Source organism: Onychostoma macrolepis, chromosome 13, assembly GCF_012432095.1.
Source record: "Onychostoma macrolepis isolate SWU-2019 chromosome 13, ASM1243209v1, whole genome shotgun sequence".
Classification (NCBI taxonomy): Eukaryota; Metazoa; Chordata; class Actinopteri; order Cypriniformes; family Cyprinidae; genus Onychostoma; species Onychostoma macrolepis.
In genome coordinates this window covers 21,391,561-21,409,320 of record NC_081167.1, presented here as the reverse complement: position 1 = coordinate 21,409,320, position 17,760 = coordinate 21,391,561, and the positions used below count along the sequence as shown (strand labels likewise).

The window sequence follows — 17,760 nt, the reverse complement described above, 5'->3', positions numbered from 1 at the left end:
AAAAAGCCCCTTGGAAAGTCCATGGAGAATGGACCACATCATTTACGTTGCTTTTTTGTTATTTTGTAGCTTGACAGACCCAGTCCTTATTTACTTCCATTATATGGAAAAGAGTGGCCTAAATATTTCCCCTTTTTTGTTCCACAGTCAAAATAAGAGTCATAGAACGACATATTTAGCAAATAATGACTCATATTTTGGGGTAAACTATCTCCTTAACAAATAGTGTAGGAGAAGCCATAGTGTAGGAGAACTGTATCTGCTGGCAAAGAATTTAGGCAGAACACAACCGCTCATCCTGAGGGGTGTGATGAGGTCAGGAACAGACTCCACTGTACAAAGGTCTTTAAAAGCCCTTTGGAGACAATGACACACACACACACACACACACACACAGTCAGTCTCTACCACTGGTTTATGAGGGAGCAAATTCGCCATTTGGAGCCACTTTAATACTTAATAAGCATAATGAGGCTGAACATAACGCCTGACTTCCGAGCTTAAAAATTCATAATGTGCTGTGAAACTTAGATGCCATTAACAGCTCTCTCTCTTACAGACACATACTCGCATCACTAAAATAAAGAAAGCTCACTGTTCTGATTTAAATAAGCGCATTCCAGTGCTGATAAACTGCTCTGCCTTTTCTCAGCATCTAAATTCCATTACTTAATTTTTAGGCACACACATAATGCTCATATAATATAAATAATGCTTCTGGTGGCCTTCAACACAAACACATGAAGTGCCCACTCAAGCTGCCTATTCGAGGCTGCTCAATACTCATCCTTCTTTCTCTTGCTCCCCCTAGCGTTCACAGTAAATATGGCATGATGAAAGTGGGAGAGAGAGAGAGAAAGAGAGAGAGAGAGCGAGCGAGGGCGAGAAAGGGGAGGAAGCCACAAGCTCCGCCCCACAGATGACATCAGTGCTGTGTTGAAGCAGAGCTGGAGGCAGATGCAACCTCACACTTGTAGTGAGCTCCAGGCAGCTGACCAGCTCTGCCGACTTCTCTATCTTGTCTCTTCTGAGCCAAAGGAGTGTGTGTGTGTATGTGAACAAGTGTGTGTGGAAATAAAAACACACCCTGCTATTCGCACCATTGCTGCAACTGAGCCTTTCTGACACTGGGCTCTTTTTGGGGATTGAAATCATCTTCCATCGTATTGGATTTATCCTACGGACTGACTTTATGCTTTGAGGATATTCTTTTTGATTTGCCTTTTTGAATTATTGCTTGGGCAGGTAAGTCTATTGTTTTTTTTTGTTTGTTTGTTTTTTGAGTTTCCCCTTATTTTTGGGCTGTTTTTAACCCTTTCCCTTATGCATTTCAGCACTCTGAGATGATCAAATACCTTCAAAACATGCATATAGCAAATTTGCATCTATCCCTTACATCCCAGACACTGACAAAGCTTCACGCAGTAGACTTTGCTTCTAAACTTTCAGATCCATTGAAAATTATTTGCAAAGGGAAAAGGCGTTTTATAGCGAATATAGGCAGAACCTTAGGGATTTGAGGGGGTGAGTAATAGCAATTTGAACTCACAAGTACAGTAGTCAAGAAATTTAGCAGTAGATAGCCCTTCATTTAGCATTCAGCATGCATGTCCAAAATAATTTTAAAAAGAAAATGATGGGATAATTTAATAACCTTTATGTTGTTTCAAACCTCTGTGACTTTCTCTCCTGGAACACAAAATGATATGCAAGGGAGAATGTTAAGGGTTTACAGCCTCAGTAACCATTTACTTTCAATGCATCTTTTTCCCCCATATAATGAATGTGAATGGTGACTGAGGCTGTCAATCTGCCAAACATCTAGTTTTACAAAGGATTTTAAGTCAAGTCATGTAGGTTTGTAACAACTTGGAGATGAGAATACGACCAAATTTGAATTTTTATTTCGGGTGGACTATCCCTTTAAGTCTCCATGCCGCTGCGCGCGAATAAACGCACTAAGGACGCTCAACTTGCATTTATTATCACCATCAGCATTCTATATCAGTTAGCCTGATATCGAGTCCTGGTTTAGAAAAAAAAAACGCAATGCAGCTTGTATTTTTACTGTGTGTAATCAACAGGAACGCATAAACTTAACGCGCCGCGTCTTGAAGCTGTTCTAGTTTGAGAGGCTTTAACGCAAACGAAGCGAGCAGACGTCGATTCCAAATGAGGAAATATCTATTAATAATGCCCAACCTGCCCTCTAGAAGTGTGATGGAAGAGTGATTGGAATAAAGAATGGGGAGAATCGAGGATGCGGCGCGTGACACTCCATGTACATTGCGCGCGACGCGACAAAACTAGAACTCTCCCATTATCGAAACCGCTCGCAGCGCATACAGCTTCGTTGATTATGAGGGTCGCGTTCTAATATGGAATACTAACGAACACTCAAAAGACTACGAGACTGGCGCGCAATAAATGTGCGCACTGTGTTTTCCGTGAGAGAAGTGAGTGTATGGCGCAGTAAAGAGATCTGAGGCTGTCAGCTGCTTCAGGATTTTCCCATCAAACGAATTTCCCTTCTTTTAAGTAGCCTTCCAAGTTATCTGAAAGATAAGCTTTCATATCTGGTAGGCAGAAAATGTCAAGATTGAAATAATAGTTTTGTGCAGATAAAGAGTGAGGGACTGTAAGATAATGATAAGAGCCAAAGCCTTCAGTCAGAGCTGATTAAATCAGTTTATAAGACTACTATAAAAGAGGATTCACATTAGACAGCTATGCAAGAGATTCAAGTGAACAAGACCTCTTTTCTGAATCCCTAATGTACCAAGTACACCTTGTTTCCCTAGCTTTGAGCTTCATATGTGCAAATGCACTAAAAGACTGCGTATTCGGATAGCGTAGTTTCTTAGCATGATAATAGCCGAGAACCACAAATGGTCTGTTTTGACTTTGTAAGGAGGGTGATAAAATTAACTAACCCATTGTTCTTTGTTGGATGTGTCAAAGCACTCTGTGGCAGTCTTTTTCGCTTGCATAAACAATTTGTATCAGCAATTTACAAATACCACTCCTCTGTGCTTTAAAAGGACATAAATACCAGTCTCCCTTTAGATAGTAATACACAGGAATGCAAACGAACCAACTTTCTATATTTTAATACAAATATCTAAGCATCCAGTGTATGTTTATTGGCAGCCAGGCGGACAGCACTCTTTGTTTCAAGCCACGAATGCCGGAGGCTAAACCCAGTGGTCCGTGGCATTCACTCAGAGTCAACATGAAATGGTCATGTCTTTCAGGCCTTCAGAAAAAAGTCTGTCACCCTTTTGTGCTGAGGACAAAAACAAATCGTTCTCATAGAATCCACCACTCATGTCGGCAGCCAACCTCTGACCAATGTGAGGCCGTTCTTCAAAACGTTAACTTCAAAAAAACAAGCCTAGAAGTTCACTTCCTGAAAATTGTATTTTAAATATACCGTCTTAATTAACAAAGGAAGTGCAAAGAGAAAAAAGGGCTGCAAATTTTACCTTTATTATAGATGCAATTTACCCCCCTTTGGAGTGGAAACTGAGAAATACAGTGCAGTAAATCAACCCAAGCCTTTTTGCCCTTGTCCGGCAACTGCTGCCCCCTGTACCCTAGCAGGGGGTACATATGTGGTAATTAAAGCACCGGTTCAGCCTCCAAGTGTCTGTGTGTGTGTATCTGACAAGCACAGGCCTTATACAGAAGCACCTACCACCCCCAAGTGGGGAAAACAGTGCAGCTGCCACAGACCCACTATCTTTTCAGTGCAGCACAAAAGAAAAAGACCCCCTGTCTCCCCTAGAATCCACTCTCACTGCCTCCACGCCAGCCAGGGACAAACCTGCGGATCATCTGCCCCAAAACCGAACCCAGAGGGGAGCCGCTAGCATAATAGCCTGCTCTTAAATTAACGTTAAATCCGTGCCCAAACCCTTCTTCTCGTTTCCAAATATGTAGGCAGAAATGTTTCATCTCGCGGCCCACTAGGCTCAGAGAGGCTTGATTTGGCTTCATGGACATAAGATACATGACAAAGAGGCGCATTTAGTTCAAATCCCGCCTGGGGTTCAGAATCTATTATCTATTGAAAACAAGAAAGCTGTTTTTCATAATCATAGCCCAGGACCTACCAATGAAGACGCAAATTTAATTTCATCCTAAATGTCTTCGTTCATGCTTGGGCACTGATCAGATGTGACAGCATTTTTGGGAACTAATAGAAAACATCTCAGAACAGTGTAACGTTTGCCATCTGAAGCATTAGCCTAATTTTTCTAAAAATGCAGAAAACTCAGATAAAAGCATTGTCATTATAGAAAAGCAAAATATTTGTTTGCATTTAATATTCCAATTTTCAAATATATTAAGATTTAAAAAAACTAAAATATTTTCTCTGCACTTCTATGTTGCATAATCGCATTAGAATATGATGTTTTCCCCCTTAAATGCCTTTTTAACCCATTTCTCAGACCCAACTCTAATGTTCTGAACTCAAGACACTAAACGAGCAAAAGGTAGTTGTGGCTGTGGCCGTTTTAACCAGGATGCTCGATTGAACATCACTTTGAGCAGAGCAATGGAGCAGAAGCAGGCCCGGCCATTAGAACGATCTCCTAACGGGAAATACGGCCTATTAGAACGATAGTGAGAGGTGCCCGTCACATTCAGTGGCCTTTTCACTCTGGCTATGAGCAGTGGGTGGGGTAGGGGGCTTGAAGATTTAACAAAATGTGAAAAAGCTAATAATTCTAAGTGAAAGGAGTTCAGTAAAGCAGAAGAACGAAGGCCAGGGCCCTTATGCTTAACTTGTAATGAATAATGGGCCACTGCCACTTCAGTGAAATCTGAGGAGCCAAGGGAAGAAAGAAAGGATAATGCAGCCAATCATCCAGCCAGATCAAGGTTTGCATGACCCATTGAGACAGCTGGCACGACAAGCTTTAGGTGAAGCGTATGAGTAGATGCCCTCCCTTCTTTTCTGTTTGACCTTTCCGGCCATCACATAATACTGGCCCACATATATTTCCCAAGACACCTGTGCTTTTATCAAGGTCTCCTGAGTAAGATCTCAGCTGAAATATCATGAAATGCACAGCCACCTGTGAGTGAACCCTGATACTTTCAGTTAAGTATCTTGGCAGAAAAAAATGAAAGGGGCTTGCGTTTCGCCAACTTGCTTTTGCCCGCTCCTGTGCCAGGAAGTGATTTACATTGAGTATAGTACATAAAGCAAAAGCAATTCCATCTCCACATAATTTCGCAGTCTGTTATTTGTCAGACTTCTGGAAAAATGGCAAGATACTTTACACACATAATTCTCCAAATCAATACAACATTTCCTCTGAACAGTTGGAAAATTGCACGCCGATTGCTAACCAACCATTCACCATTCCTGCAAGTACTTATTTTCCTCTTCAATTTATCTGGCAATCATAAGGCAAATCTTTCAAAATGTTTCAGGATTCGACAAAAAAAAGGAAGCAACTTAGTCAGTGTCAGCATACTAAAATCTCACCGTCAACAATCACCTGTCCTTAAAGTTGTGTCACAGCTGCTGTTTCCGAGCTCTTGGTAATCTACTAATACAAAAGCATGCACATGGAGCACTTAGTCTCAACAGAAGGATGGGGTGTATTATTAGACTGCACTGGCGAGACCTGTAATCAAGTTACAGGGCCTTCAATTCCCAAATCTCTCCTTGTCACTCCATACAACGGTTTCAAAGTTGCCTGACATACTCCAGCATGTTCTACAGCAAGGTTACCATCCGCAGGTCAGCAGAAGGGTTTCAGGCAAGGGCACAAACTGTGGTGATGGCTGTCAGTTGTAGAAATACATATTGTCAGTCTATGTAACAGGAAAGATGTACCGTGGGAAATTAGAGTATGGAAGGTGCAGCACGGACGTCTCCTTGGGGCCACCAGAGGTGACTTGCATGAGGATCCCATTTGGGTATTCATGAGTCTGCAAGAGATAAAGCGCGTTCATCTCACATGTACATTTTTGAGCAGTGCGAGGGCGTTGTGTTCAGGCGCTGTTGGGGCAGCCCGAGGGACCTTTGGTGGCTGCCTGACACCTCAGCAGCAATATGCTTCACTATGACTCTTATTTTTACCTTCACCTTCTGCTTCCAGGGCGTCTTTGAAAGCACAGCTCAGTGGAGAACGTCACCAGGCGGGAGGGAACGGTCTTCGGCCATTGTCGCAGGGCCCAAACCGTGGTTGCTTTTCTTATGCAAAGGAATTCTTTTCAGTCATCACCATAGAGAACACTAGAGGGGGGATGTTAGGGTTAGTGGCAGACAGAATAGCGAACGCGGTTATCCTGGCAGCACAGGCTTAAGGCGAGGAAAAAGAAAGGTTTTTATAAAAATCCACACAACATCTCCACTAATCCAGGTTTCACAAACAGTGTCCACTATCAAAGGACTGCAGCCCAGGAGCTTTTCTCTGTGGTCATTTACCCAGAGGCAAAGAAATCCCCTGATAAACAGAAACCCAATAAGCTTAAGGGACTTTCAAATTCTTATTTTTCCCTTCCTTCCATCTGATAAGTCTCAAATGCAGTGGAGCAATCTACAGGCCGTAACAAACCATAAAAATCCAATCCATTGTGGTGTACTTTTTATGTTGGGTGCGAACCTTGAAATGAGAAGCTAAAAAGCTGTCGGTTTACGTCAATGTATTGTCGATGGCGATGTGAAAGTGCTCTGTTTGAAGGACAGTGGCCAATTGCAGCTGGCTGCATCGCTGTCTGACTCAATCTCAGCCTTGGCACTATCTCAGAATTAAATAAACGCTGCCTAACAGCATATTATGCACAGTCAATAACTCATTCTCAACAAGCCCACGTACCTTTCCTGGCGTCATGACGTACTCAGATGTCATATGCTGTCAGCAATATAAGAATTTGCTTCTATTGACTTCTTTTTCTTTTCTTTCTATCCATGCCAGGAAGTTCAGCATGTGAGAAGGAGTGGGCGTCTGCACATCGGGCACAGGTTCGTGAAACGAGAGCCAGAGAGGCGGAGTGCTACAGCAGCACAGGAGATTCTGCTTTCGAGCCACGAGGCTGGATACTTTATTCATGCTCCTGCCAGGAGTGAGACTACAGGATTCGGGGCTGAATTTGGAGCCTGACTTCAGAACCGAACCGCCCTGGATTTGAGCCCACCGTACTGCAGACGGACTGTGGTCTTTACGCCATGACCAGTCTGCTTCGAGAGAGACGGGAGCAATACATTTCTCAAAGAGGACTCTCTGATACGTACAAAAGGGTTTGATTAGGAATCGCAACTTAAAATTAAAGGATTCTTCTCTTTTTTTTTTATTTCCTTTCTTTTTGTTTTAGTAATTTTTTGTGATTAAATTCACTGAAATTGCATGCCTGCACAGGAGAAGGCTGCCTGAGGTCGGTCTGGAAGCGGAGCTGCTTGCTTTATAGGTTTATCTACCATGGCAAAGCCTTTGATTGCATGAACTGTGGACGCTGCAATACAAGACAGGAGGTCAGCAGTACAAACAAGGATCAGTTCAACAAATACCAGCCTGGTCAGGATATAACCAAAGAGACCACTTTGACAAGACGGACAAACATCTCCTGAAAGAATAGAAAGGAGAGCTTAAAGCCTCATTGGATTTTGGGTGGCAGCAGAGGATTAACTGGCATTTCTAAATCAGGTATGACAAATATGACAAAGATCTTGCTGTGGTTAAGTGCCATTTTTTGTCAAATTATATATATATATATATATATGCATAGATAGAAGTAACGAGAAAAAATGTGAAATTAAAATAAATAGATCATTAAAGAATGTCTTACATAGGCTTCAATAGCCTATGGAAGTAAAGTATAAAATTATCTATTATATAATCAAAAATAATATAAAAGAAAAAAAAAACTGAATTATTATATATGAAATACATTTTATATATGTAACTATTATATAAATATATAGATATATAAATGTATATATTATGACATTATATCTAAGCAATAGTACATTGTGCACATAGAAACCTTAGAAAAATTAGTCTATAAATATATAGAATATATATAGCAATAATACATATCAACTGCCATGTTGCAACAAATGTAAAGGGTAGGTTTGTAAGTCATACAGTTTTGGCAGGCATAATTCAGAACGGTTCTCATTTGCTTTCAAGTTGCAAGCTTCCAACCTTTTGTAAATTATGATACCCTAAAATCATGCTCAAAGACAGGGCAAAAAGTCAGTTTTACAATATTCGGTCAAAAAGGCCTGACTGTGTTCTGCCACCAGTTACAGCAATGAAAAGCAGCCTTGAAATGCACTGGCTAACAGCAGAAATGTGTAAAACAACAAGAGCCTGCGATTACATTACACACAGCAAAAGATAAAACCTCTCACACACAGGCATCTCATTCAAGGAAAGCTAGTGGGTTTAAGGATTTGTTATCTACATCCACGGCTGATTGGGAATATCCTTCCACTTCAATTAGACTTGCTTCTGAACCTCTCAGTCCTCCCTTTTTCTCTTATTTTTTTCTCTCCTCTAATCCCTTTTTCCTTTTTTCACTACTTTGTATTGTTTTGATATAAAAATGATTTCAATCAAGATAAACACCCCAGGCATGTTTCGCTACCATAGTTTTTTCATTTGTTCATGTCATTGGAAATGTTAATAACCTCTTTTCATTAATTCAGCAGCAGAAATATTGTATTCTTTGTCTTAAATTGAATCATTTACAATGAAAGAGGCGCTGCAGGCACCGTACATAAAACAGCAATTAGAGCAGGACACTGCCTTTTCTTCAGACTGCATAAATTTGACTTTTTCCCTTCTTTTTTCCTCCAAGGGCAACGACCGCAAGGAGGACATTAGCGATGGCAAGCAATTACAAGTCCTTCTTCGTCTTCTTCATCAGAGCCGGGCTTCTGCTTGGCCTGGCCAATCCGTTGGTGACCTCAGCCTCATGTCCCTCGCAGTGCCGGTGCGATGGGACTTTCATATACTGCAATGACCGGGATTTGACTTCCATCCCTTCGGGCATCCCAGTGGATGCTACAGTACTTTTTCTCCAGAACAACCGCATCAAAAGTGCAGGGATCCCTACGGATCTACGACGGCTAAACAATGTCGAAAAGATCTACCTGTACTGCAACAATCTGGACGAGTTCCCCACCAACTTACCGCTGAATGTCAAGGAACTTCATTTGCAGGAGAACAATATCCGGACTATCACCCACGCGTCCCTGGCACAGATTCCCTTCATTGAGGAATTACACCTAGATGACAATTCCGTGTCAGCCGTCAGCATCGAAGAGGGTGCGTTCCGGGACAGCAACCATTTGAGGCTGCTCTTCCTGTCCCGTAACCACCTCAGCACCATACCTTCCGGCCTGCCAATGACTATCGAGGAGCTTCGCTTTGACGACAACCGCATCTCGTCCATTTCCGAGGCATCCCTGCAGGATCTTATAAACCTGAAGCGACTGGTTCTGGATGGCAACCTCCTGAACAACAGGGGCATTGGGGAGATGGCCTTGGTGAATTTAGTCAACCTGACCGAGCTCTCATTGGTACGGAACTCGCTGACTTCCCCTCCCGCCAACCTGCCGGGTGCAAGCCTGGAGAAGCTAAATCTTCAAGACAACCACATCAATCACGTGCCAGCAGGTGCCTTTGCTTTTCTGCGACAGCTGTACCGTTTGGATCTGTCAGGCAACAACTTGAGCAGTCTGCCCATGGGGGTATTTGAGGACCTGGATAACCTTACCCAGCTGCTCCTGCGCAACAATCCCTGGTACTGCAACTGCAGGATGAAGTGGGTACGTGACTGGCTGCGCAGTATTCCATCTAAGGTCAACGTGCGTGGCTTCATGTGCCAAGGTCCCGATAAGGTCAAAGGGATGGCCATCAAAGACCTATCCACAGAGCTGTTTGGCTGCTCAGACACCGAGATCCCAACCACATATGAGACCAGCACCGTCTCAAACACTTTGCCACCCTCTCGACCCCAGTGGCCCTCATATGTGACTAAAAGACCTGTGGTAAAGGGTCCAGAGCTGGGAAGAAACTATCGTAGCACGACGCCGTCCAGTCGAAAGATCATCACGATAAGTGTCAAATCCAGTAGCGCAGAGACGGTGCACATATCCTGGAGAGTATCCCAGCCCATGACGGCCTTGAGGCTCAGCTGGCTAAAGCTGGGCCACAGTCCTGCTTTCGGATCTATAACCGAGACCATCGTCCAAGGGGAGAGAACAGAGTACCTGCTCACAGCTCTGGAGCCCGAATCCTCTTATCGGATATGCATGGTTCCCATGGAGACGAGTAACATTTACCTGTCTGACGAGACACCTGTTTGCATAGAGACAGAAACTGGTTCCCTGAAACCGTACAATCCCACCACAACCTTGAACAGAGAGCAGGAGAAAGAGCCTTACAAAAATTCCAATCTGCCTTTAGCTGCTATCATCGGAGGGGCGGTGGCCCTTCTGGCTATCATCATGTTGGCCCTGGTGTGCTGGTACGTCCACAGGAACGGTTCCTTATTTTCCAGGAACTGCACGTACAACAAAGGGCGCAGGCGAAAGGACGATTACGCCGAAGCTGGAACAAAGAAGGACAACTCCATCTTGGAGATTAGAGAGACCTCTTTTCAAATGATTCCCATAAATCACATGCCCGTTTCAAAGGAGGAGTTTGTGATACACACAATTTTTCCTCCTAATGGCTTAAGTCTTTACAAGAGTCCGCACAGCGAAAACAGTATCAACAACAGAAGCTACAGAGACAGTGGAATACCAGATTCAGACTACTCTCATTCATGATAGCGTGCGCGGATTACAAAGACGTTTTATTGCAAATGAGTGACTCGGAGACTGCTTGGTCTTTTGAAAAACACTGGATTGAAAAGACTGAGAAAGCATCGTTATGTACATTTGCCATATAATTTATATTTAAGGACGATTTATTAAAAGGAAAAAAGGTTCCGATTGCAGGCCATCACTGAGCTGTCGGTGTATGCTGCCACAAACTGCAATTCTATATTTTAGATATTTGTAGTCATTTGTACTGTACTTCCTTTACTTATGGTTTTAGACCAATTAAAAAAAAAAAAAAAAACTTTGTGCTCTACTGAGATATGATGACTTGTCAACTGTGAAAGTGGGTTTTCATTGCTGTGTTGAACAATCAGATTTTAGAAAACCATGTAGTATAAGCACAGGTCAAAATTATCGCTACGTTGCTGTCAGTGGAAAAAATAAAATACAACAAAAAACAAGGCTGTGAGAATATAGGGCATAGGTGAGTGATCAAAGGAAATAAAGACACAAGTGTTTTGTTAATTCTAAGGATGGCAGGCACAGACTTACTCTGGTGTCACAGAAACCTCTGGGTTTCTTTAGGAATCCTGGTTTGCCCGTTCCAGAACGTTGCCAGGTTTTACATCATTGCAACATTTAGGAAGCAGATATCTATTACTTCCTCTCTACCCTGGAGGAGGCAGCAACACAGCACAGAATCCTAAATCCTTTGTAAATGAAGCACACAGATCAAATGAAAGGTTACATTGCAGTCAAATCCAAGTGGATGGGCAAAAACACAACACAGAACTCAATGTCGCTCGTTCAGCAAAGGAAAACAGCATTTACCATATCCCTCAGTACAGTTAACCACGTCATGTAAACGTTGCCCTCCAAAAGGTAATATTGTGGGCAGAAAAAAATATGGCAAGAAACACATTTGGGCTCTTTTCTATTTGGAATATAAAAAGTGTCAACTATTTTTTTGTTCATATAATTCTTATTTGTATTTTTTTGTTTTCTAATTCAAGCCACTTTTAAGTTGCCACAGTTAAATTGTTCTTTACAACTGAAGACCAAAGTGCATTGAATGCCCTTTGGCCAGTCTTGTATGTGCCTTGATCCAATGCTTATTGTATTTAGCTTTTTCAAAAAAATAAATAAATCAGTGACTTAACTTTTTTCATACACACTTGAATATGATAGGATACTGGTCATATTGCAAAATAAAAGTGGATAAAACCCCAACTTGATGGTCTCCTTTTCCCCAATAGTATGATTTCTATTTATTTTTAATCCCTCTAAGCTTTACATATACCATTCTGGTTCTCAAAAGTGTTCATCTAAAGCATACAGAGGCTTCTTCCTAGTGCCGCATTCGCTTGGGGTTCCAAGTGCTCTTTTGTGTGGTTAAGCCATGTATGACTTATCTGATTGGCCCAAGTGGGAAATATCAGCGAGTACGGCATAGAAGCTAAATGAGGCCGTTGGAGAGAAGCTGTGCTGGATTTTGATGTGCCTCACGGCCACAGGGGGAGATGTACATTTATAATGACTATATAGCATTAGGTTGATGGCACAGCCCAAATCACAGTAGGGATCACACAGGTGGCTTGCATGAACACATGGCTATGCGTCTACACGACATATATGTGGGCCACGAGTGTGCGAATGCGCACAGATGCATACACATAGATGCACACGCCCTGAGATTTAATTACAGATCAGAGGAGCCTCTAAAAACAGCAAGTCTGATCCAAACCTTAAGTATACTTCAACAGTCCCATGTACTAAATATACCACATCAGCTAGAAATTAAAGTAAACACCCTCTGTGAGCATACGGTTCAGCAAGGGTTCACATATGTGAATGCTGTTGATGTTCCACAACTTGCCATGTCATTTATTTATGTGGTTTCCTGACTGGCGGTATTAGCGAGTTTTAAATGCTGAGTGATGGCCTTGCTAAGTTTCACTCACTTCCTTTCAAATCTGAAGACTTTTTCTTAATTTTTAAATTAGCCTTTATATTTCATATTTTACTGATAAAAGGTGCATTTGTAGTATTGATTTTACCTCTGAAAAGAATGTAAAATGCAGACATATGAAAGTAAACCGTGTTTGGTATTTAAAAAAGACATTTAAAATGTAATTAATTACTGTATGTCTATACTGTAATTGTATTACAGTATGTCTAATGGAGAATCACAGAATTATTCATTATTTCTTCTCTCTCCCTTAAATCCTCAAAAAAATGTTTCTCCATCTTTAACTTATATTCCCTTTGTAATACTCTTCTGAACATTAATTCAATACTCACACCAGCTGTTGTAACTTACAAATCATTCATTCTGGAGATGAGATGAGATCACAGCAGTTTTAATTATCAAAGCGCACAGGTGTGCGTGAGTGTTTCAGGGTGCACGTTCCCTTTATGGACGTTCTGCATGCAGTAAATCAATCTCCAGTTTCCTAACACCATCAGAATTTTTTTCAGCTTGAACTACGAGCAAAGCGGCTTGAAATATTAATATCGTGTGCTGTATGGTGAAAGCAAATCAGTTGGACACGAATGCACACAGCAATTTGTATTCTCCGGTTAGAATGACCTATTCAGAACACTAACCTTAAGTATTGGGGGAGGGCGCTACTGGGGGTGACCTGTGGTGACCCTTTTAACACAATGACCTCACCTCTGTGGTCTTTGTCAGCACATTGTTGGGGCTTACAGATGACCTCATTCGCCCTGGGAAAACCATTGATCAGGTCTGATGTCCATGAAGCTGGTGCACACTTGAAATTCTACCTCGAATAGGGCACTTCAGTTTAGACACAAGGATAAAACTTCTTCAAAATACCTTAAACTATGGACATAATGAGGAGGAGCTTGAAAATATCAGCCTAAATACTCAATAAGAAATTGGACGTTGAATGGTCATCTCATTTGCTGTGGTCAAATAAAGCCATGACTGATCAGGGGTCAGATAAAGCAGGTGAAACAAGGGTCACAAGCCTAAAAAGTTGAAAAATGAGTGGACAATCTGGATGTTTGACCCCCTTTTTAAGCAATTAGTAGACATTTTTCATCTTTTTAGACACCTGACCCTTTTTTAAGAGAATGTTACACATTTTTCATTTTTGTAGACCTTTGACCCCCTTTTTCAACAACTGGTGAACATTTTTCATCTTTTCAACTTTTGACCGCATTGGAAAGCAACTGATAAACATTTTTCATCTTTTTTGGACTTTTGACCTCCTTTTTCTAAGCAAAGGAACCGTAGAGATCAGGTCAGGTATTGTTTTCACAAACAATGACAGACTCCTAGCTCTTTAAAACAATGAATAGCGTGAAAAATAATGCAGCTACTCTGTTTTTTGGATCATAAAACGTTTATAAGAGCAACTAAAATAAGGTAATGAGAGTTGCTTTTGACAAGACAGGCAATTACTGGCAAATGCAGAAGCCACATGTCATTCAATTATTTTTAGAGTTTAATTTACCAAAAGAGCCATAAGGGAGCTGACTTTAAAAGCACTGTCTTATTCTGATCTCATTTTGTTTCACCTTGCAGGAAGATGTAGTCATCAACTCCTAGCATATCTATTCCCAAGTGTGTGATGTGTTTGCTCCCATTCTGCCTGGCCTCGCGTTCACTGCAAAACCTTTTCCCACAGCTCAGCGCTAAATTTTCCAAAATAAAATAGCAAAAAAGCCTCCTAATGAGCCATTTGCTTTCTGTTCTTCTTCTGCACCTTGCATTCAGTCCAAGACATCTTGCACATCAAAGCTTAGACCCCTCATTGTATGCCTTTTAGAAACAAAAAGAAATTGAGGTCAAAACGTCAGGCCTAGGGCAGCCAGTGTGTCCTCCCACATGCCTGGACTCTGGCCAAAGCATGTGTATGTATCCCATCAACACAGATGATACAGACTAAAGTATGTTTTCAGAACGTGCAGGACTGTGCGCGCATTTGCTTGTACTTCCGTTTGTGTGTGCTTGAGGTTTGAAGAGCACCTATTAATCATCATAGACCACTATGACCTTTAAGTGTTTACATTTGTTCATACACTTTTCCTCCCTTCGGTCATGCGTAATGCAAACCAAAGAACACAAGAGTTTTAAAAAAAATGGATACATTCTCTTTCCTGTAAGCTTGCATTGGAGATGCCAAAACCACAACATAACTTAAGCACGTCTTGAAGAGACAGCTGCGGTCTAGGCTTGGAGCCACGGCCACATGTGCTCTGCTGTCACCACGGCCATGTGGTGAAAAAAATACAAGGAGTCAAAGCAAATGTTTGAAGAACCAGAGAGAAGACAGTGGCCAAAAAATAAAGGAAACCACAAATAAATAAAATGTGACAAAGAATGATACTAAAATGCAGAAATACTTTTGCTTTAGGGCTGGGGCTTTTTTTTTAGTTTATCCAATTATTAAAAAAAAAAAAAAAGTCTTAATTTGAATATTCAATATTCATGATCCTTTTTTTTATTTATTTATTTATTTTGAAACATTTTAAAACAAAGTTTCAAAAGAGCATTAGTAGAGAGACGTAAATGGACATTTTAATTGAAATGAACCAAAGTAAACAAACTTAATTTAAACTGAATCAAATCTCAATCTGAAATCAAATTAAATCAACAGCTTGCGAATCAGAATCAATTAAAAAAAAAAAAAAAAGTCAAGAAATTGACATCCAGCCCTGTTACGCTTCTCAAATTTGAAGACCTTCAGAGCTATCCTTAGTAGAAACACGGCCACAAATCGACACAAGTGATGCTTTAAGACATGTTACTACCAGATACAAAAAGCTATTTGTCTTGGATGACCATTTTTGACAAGACCACCTGAGATGGAACTTAATATAAAGTCGAAATGGGGCCTATATTTCTTTTCTCGTCCTCAATGTACCTCTCAATCTCTCTCTACCCATTTTCCTCCCCGACTCTAAAGTTCTCAAACACAAGACTTAGTATTTCTCCTCATTATGACCAACGACCTGAAACTCTGAGGCTGCAACAACTACAATCTCCCATCAACTAAATGAATCCAATTTTTTGCTCGACAGCACACAGCGTGCATACATCTATCTCCCCTTAAAATCATCTGACATTAATACAAGTTAACAAAGGCTCGTCTATTAAGGTGGCAACAGCGAGCGACACTTTGCCGGTGGAGCGGGTTGAATTATTGAACAGGGAAAATGACTTACAACTGCAGTGAAGTGGATTCCTACCTCCAGCCAGCATCTGTTAATGCAATAACAAGCGACAACGACCGATTCCTGCAGGCGAGTGCTGGCTATGATAATTTGATGTAGAGCATCATATGTTTTGAGAACGTCCATTTAATTGACTTTACTAGATGAGAGACATTAATTCCCGTCATCCATTAACTAGCTTAAATGATCTTTTAAAAGGTGATATATCTTCATGTGCCCTTTAGCAGATTCGTGCGGCCCGTTCTCCGCCGCTGCATCGACCCACGGGGGTATTTGTCCAGAACGTCTGCTCTTGCCGGGAATAATCATTGCATTCCCCTGGAAAGGTCCTGTGCGGTACAATCGTCCTTTAGCCCTCCGTGACGGTGGGGCTCCGAGGACCGTGTCTAGCCCAGCTTCGATCTGGTTAGTATTCCCGTTTTGCGTGAGGGCCAAGGTTTAAATGTCAACGGCGTATCTGCATGCCGGTAAGGCGACCCGCCAGATATACGCAACTGACAGATGGTGAAGACATGCTGTAATGCCAACTGGTGCATTGGTGTTATGTATGCTGATTTGATGTAGCCTACTGATATGACCGAAAGAGGGAAATGCAATCAGATTATTTCGACACCAATAAGGCTCAGTTTAAATGTCAATGTGTTATTGGTATGGAAATAGGAAAGAATTTTTGTTCCACCAAAATTGCAACAGAGCAATCACTTAAATTCTACTGCCTGATGAACACGAAACACCTTCAGAGAGCCTGGCAACTGCCAGTGGGAGATTATCTGAAAAGGACCAATCAATAGGAGCTCTCTTTAGATTTCAAGAAAACTGGCGGATAGAAGACCTGCTAAAGGTCAAATAAAGCCACTGGGTCTCAATACTCAAGTGCCGATGATATCAGAAAGGTAACAGTCATTATTCAGCATTAAAAGAGCGAGAGAAGTTACCTTCTTAAAGCTGATTTAAGCCTCTATTGTTAGAAGTTCACACTCAATTTCAGGTGATGTGATGTTAAAAGCATGCACCTTTCAGAAATTGTGAGTCTTGGCAGTTCTCTGGTGATCATTCCAGCAACAGTTATGTCTATCAAGTTCAGATGCAGTGTCGCTTGGTTTATTAAGAAAATGAAGTCAGGAATTGAACTCTGGTCACCTTGCACACTGTCAAAACTGTACCACAAAACTTCTGTGTGTAAAACTAATAAGTTGTTGAAAAGGTATTTCTATTCAGTTGCTTTTGGTCATGTCCAGATCCAGACAGTACCAGAAAATTTTATCTTAAAAGTTCTGCAGAATGTATTTAAATCACATTAAAACGCATTAAATAGAGCATTGGAAAACAAGGCAAAGCATTTAATTTATTAATAACACTTTTCGTAAGGTTTGATTTGCTAATGCATTAGGTATGAACTTACAATAAACAATTCTCTTACAACATTATTAGTTTAGGTTTATTGTAATTTGTACAAATTAATAAAACATTTTTAATATTCCAAGTTGTTTTTAAAAAACAGTTAATAGTACATGATATTATGAAAATATTATTAGCATTATAGTCAAACAAGAATAAACAATGAGAAATAGTATATAAATAAATTGACTAACACAGATTAATAAAACCTGTAAAAATATATGTTTATTGTTAGTTCATGATACCTAATGCATTAATTAAACAGCAATGAATTTACCTTATAATGTTACTTATTTATTTAACGCACCATTTTAAATGATTTCCATTTGGATTTTTGAAGTATCTGCTTTTTGGGTGCATAT

The 17,760-nt window shown here is 40.9% G+C and overlaps 2 protein-coding genes across 5 annotated transcripts in view; one reads left to right on the top strand and one right to left on the bottom strand.

Moving 5' to 3' along the window:
• The window catches only part of macrod2 (mono-ADP ribosylhydrolase 2), a 544,600-nt gene that overhangs the window by 438,880 nt on the left and 87,960 nt on the right, over positions 1–17,760 (bottom strand). The window lies entirely within an intron of this gene.
• On the top strand, positions 552–11,757 carry flrt3 (fibronectin leucine rich transmembrane 3). The gene is made up of 3 exons (XM_058795047.1): positions 552–1,245; positions 6,939–7,664; positions 8,824–11,757. The coding sequence occupies exon 3, from the start codon at positions 8,852–8,854 to the stop codon at positions 10,799–10,801; it is 1,950 nt and encodes a 649-aa protein (XP_058651030.1). The 5' UTR covers positions 552–1,245; positions 6,939–7,664; positions 8,824–8,851; the 3' UTR covers positions 10,802–11,757.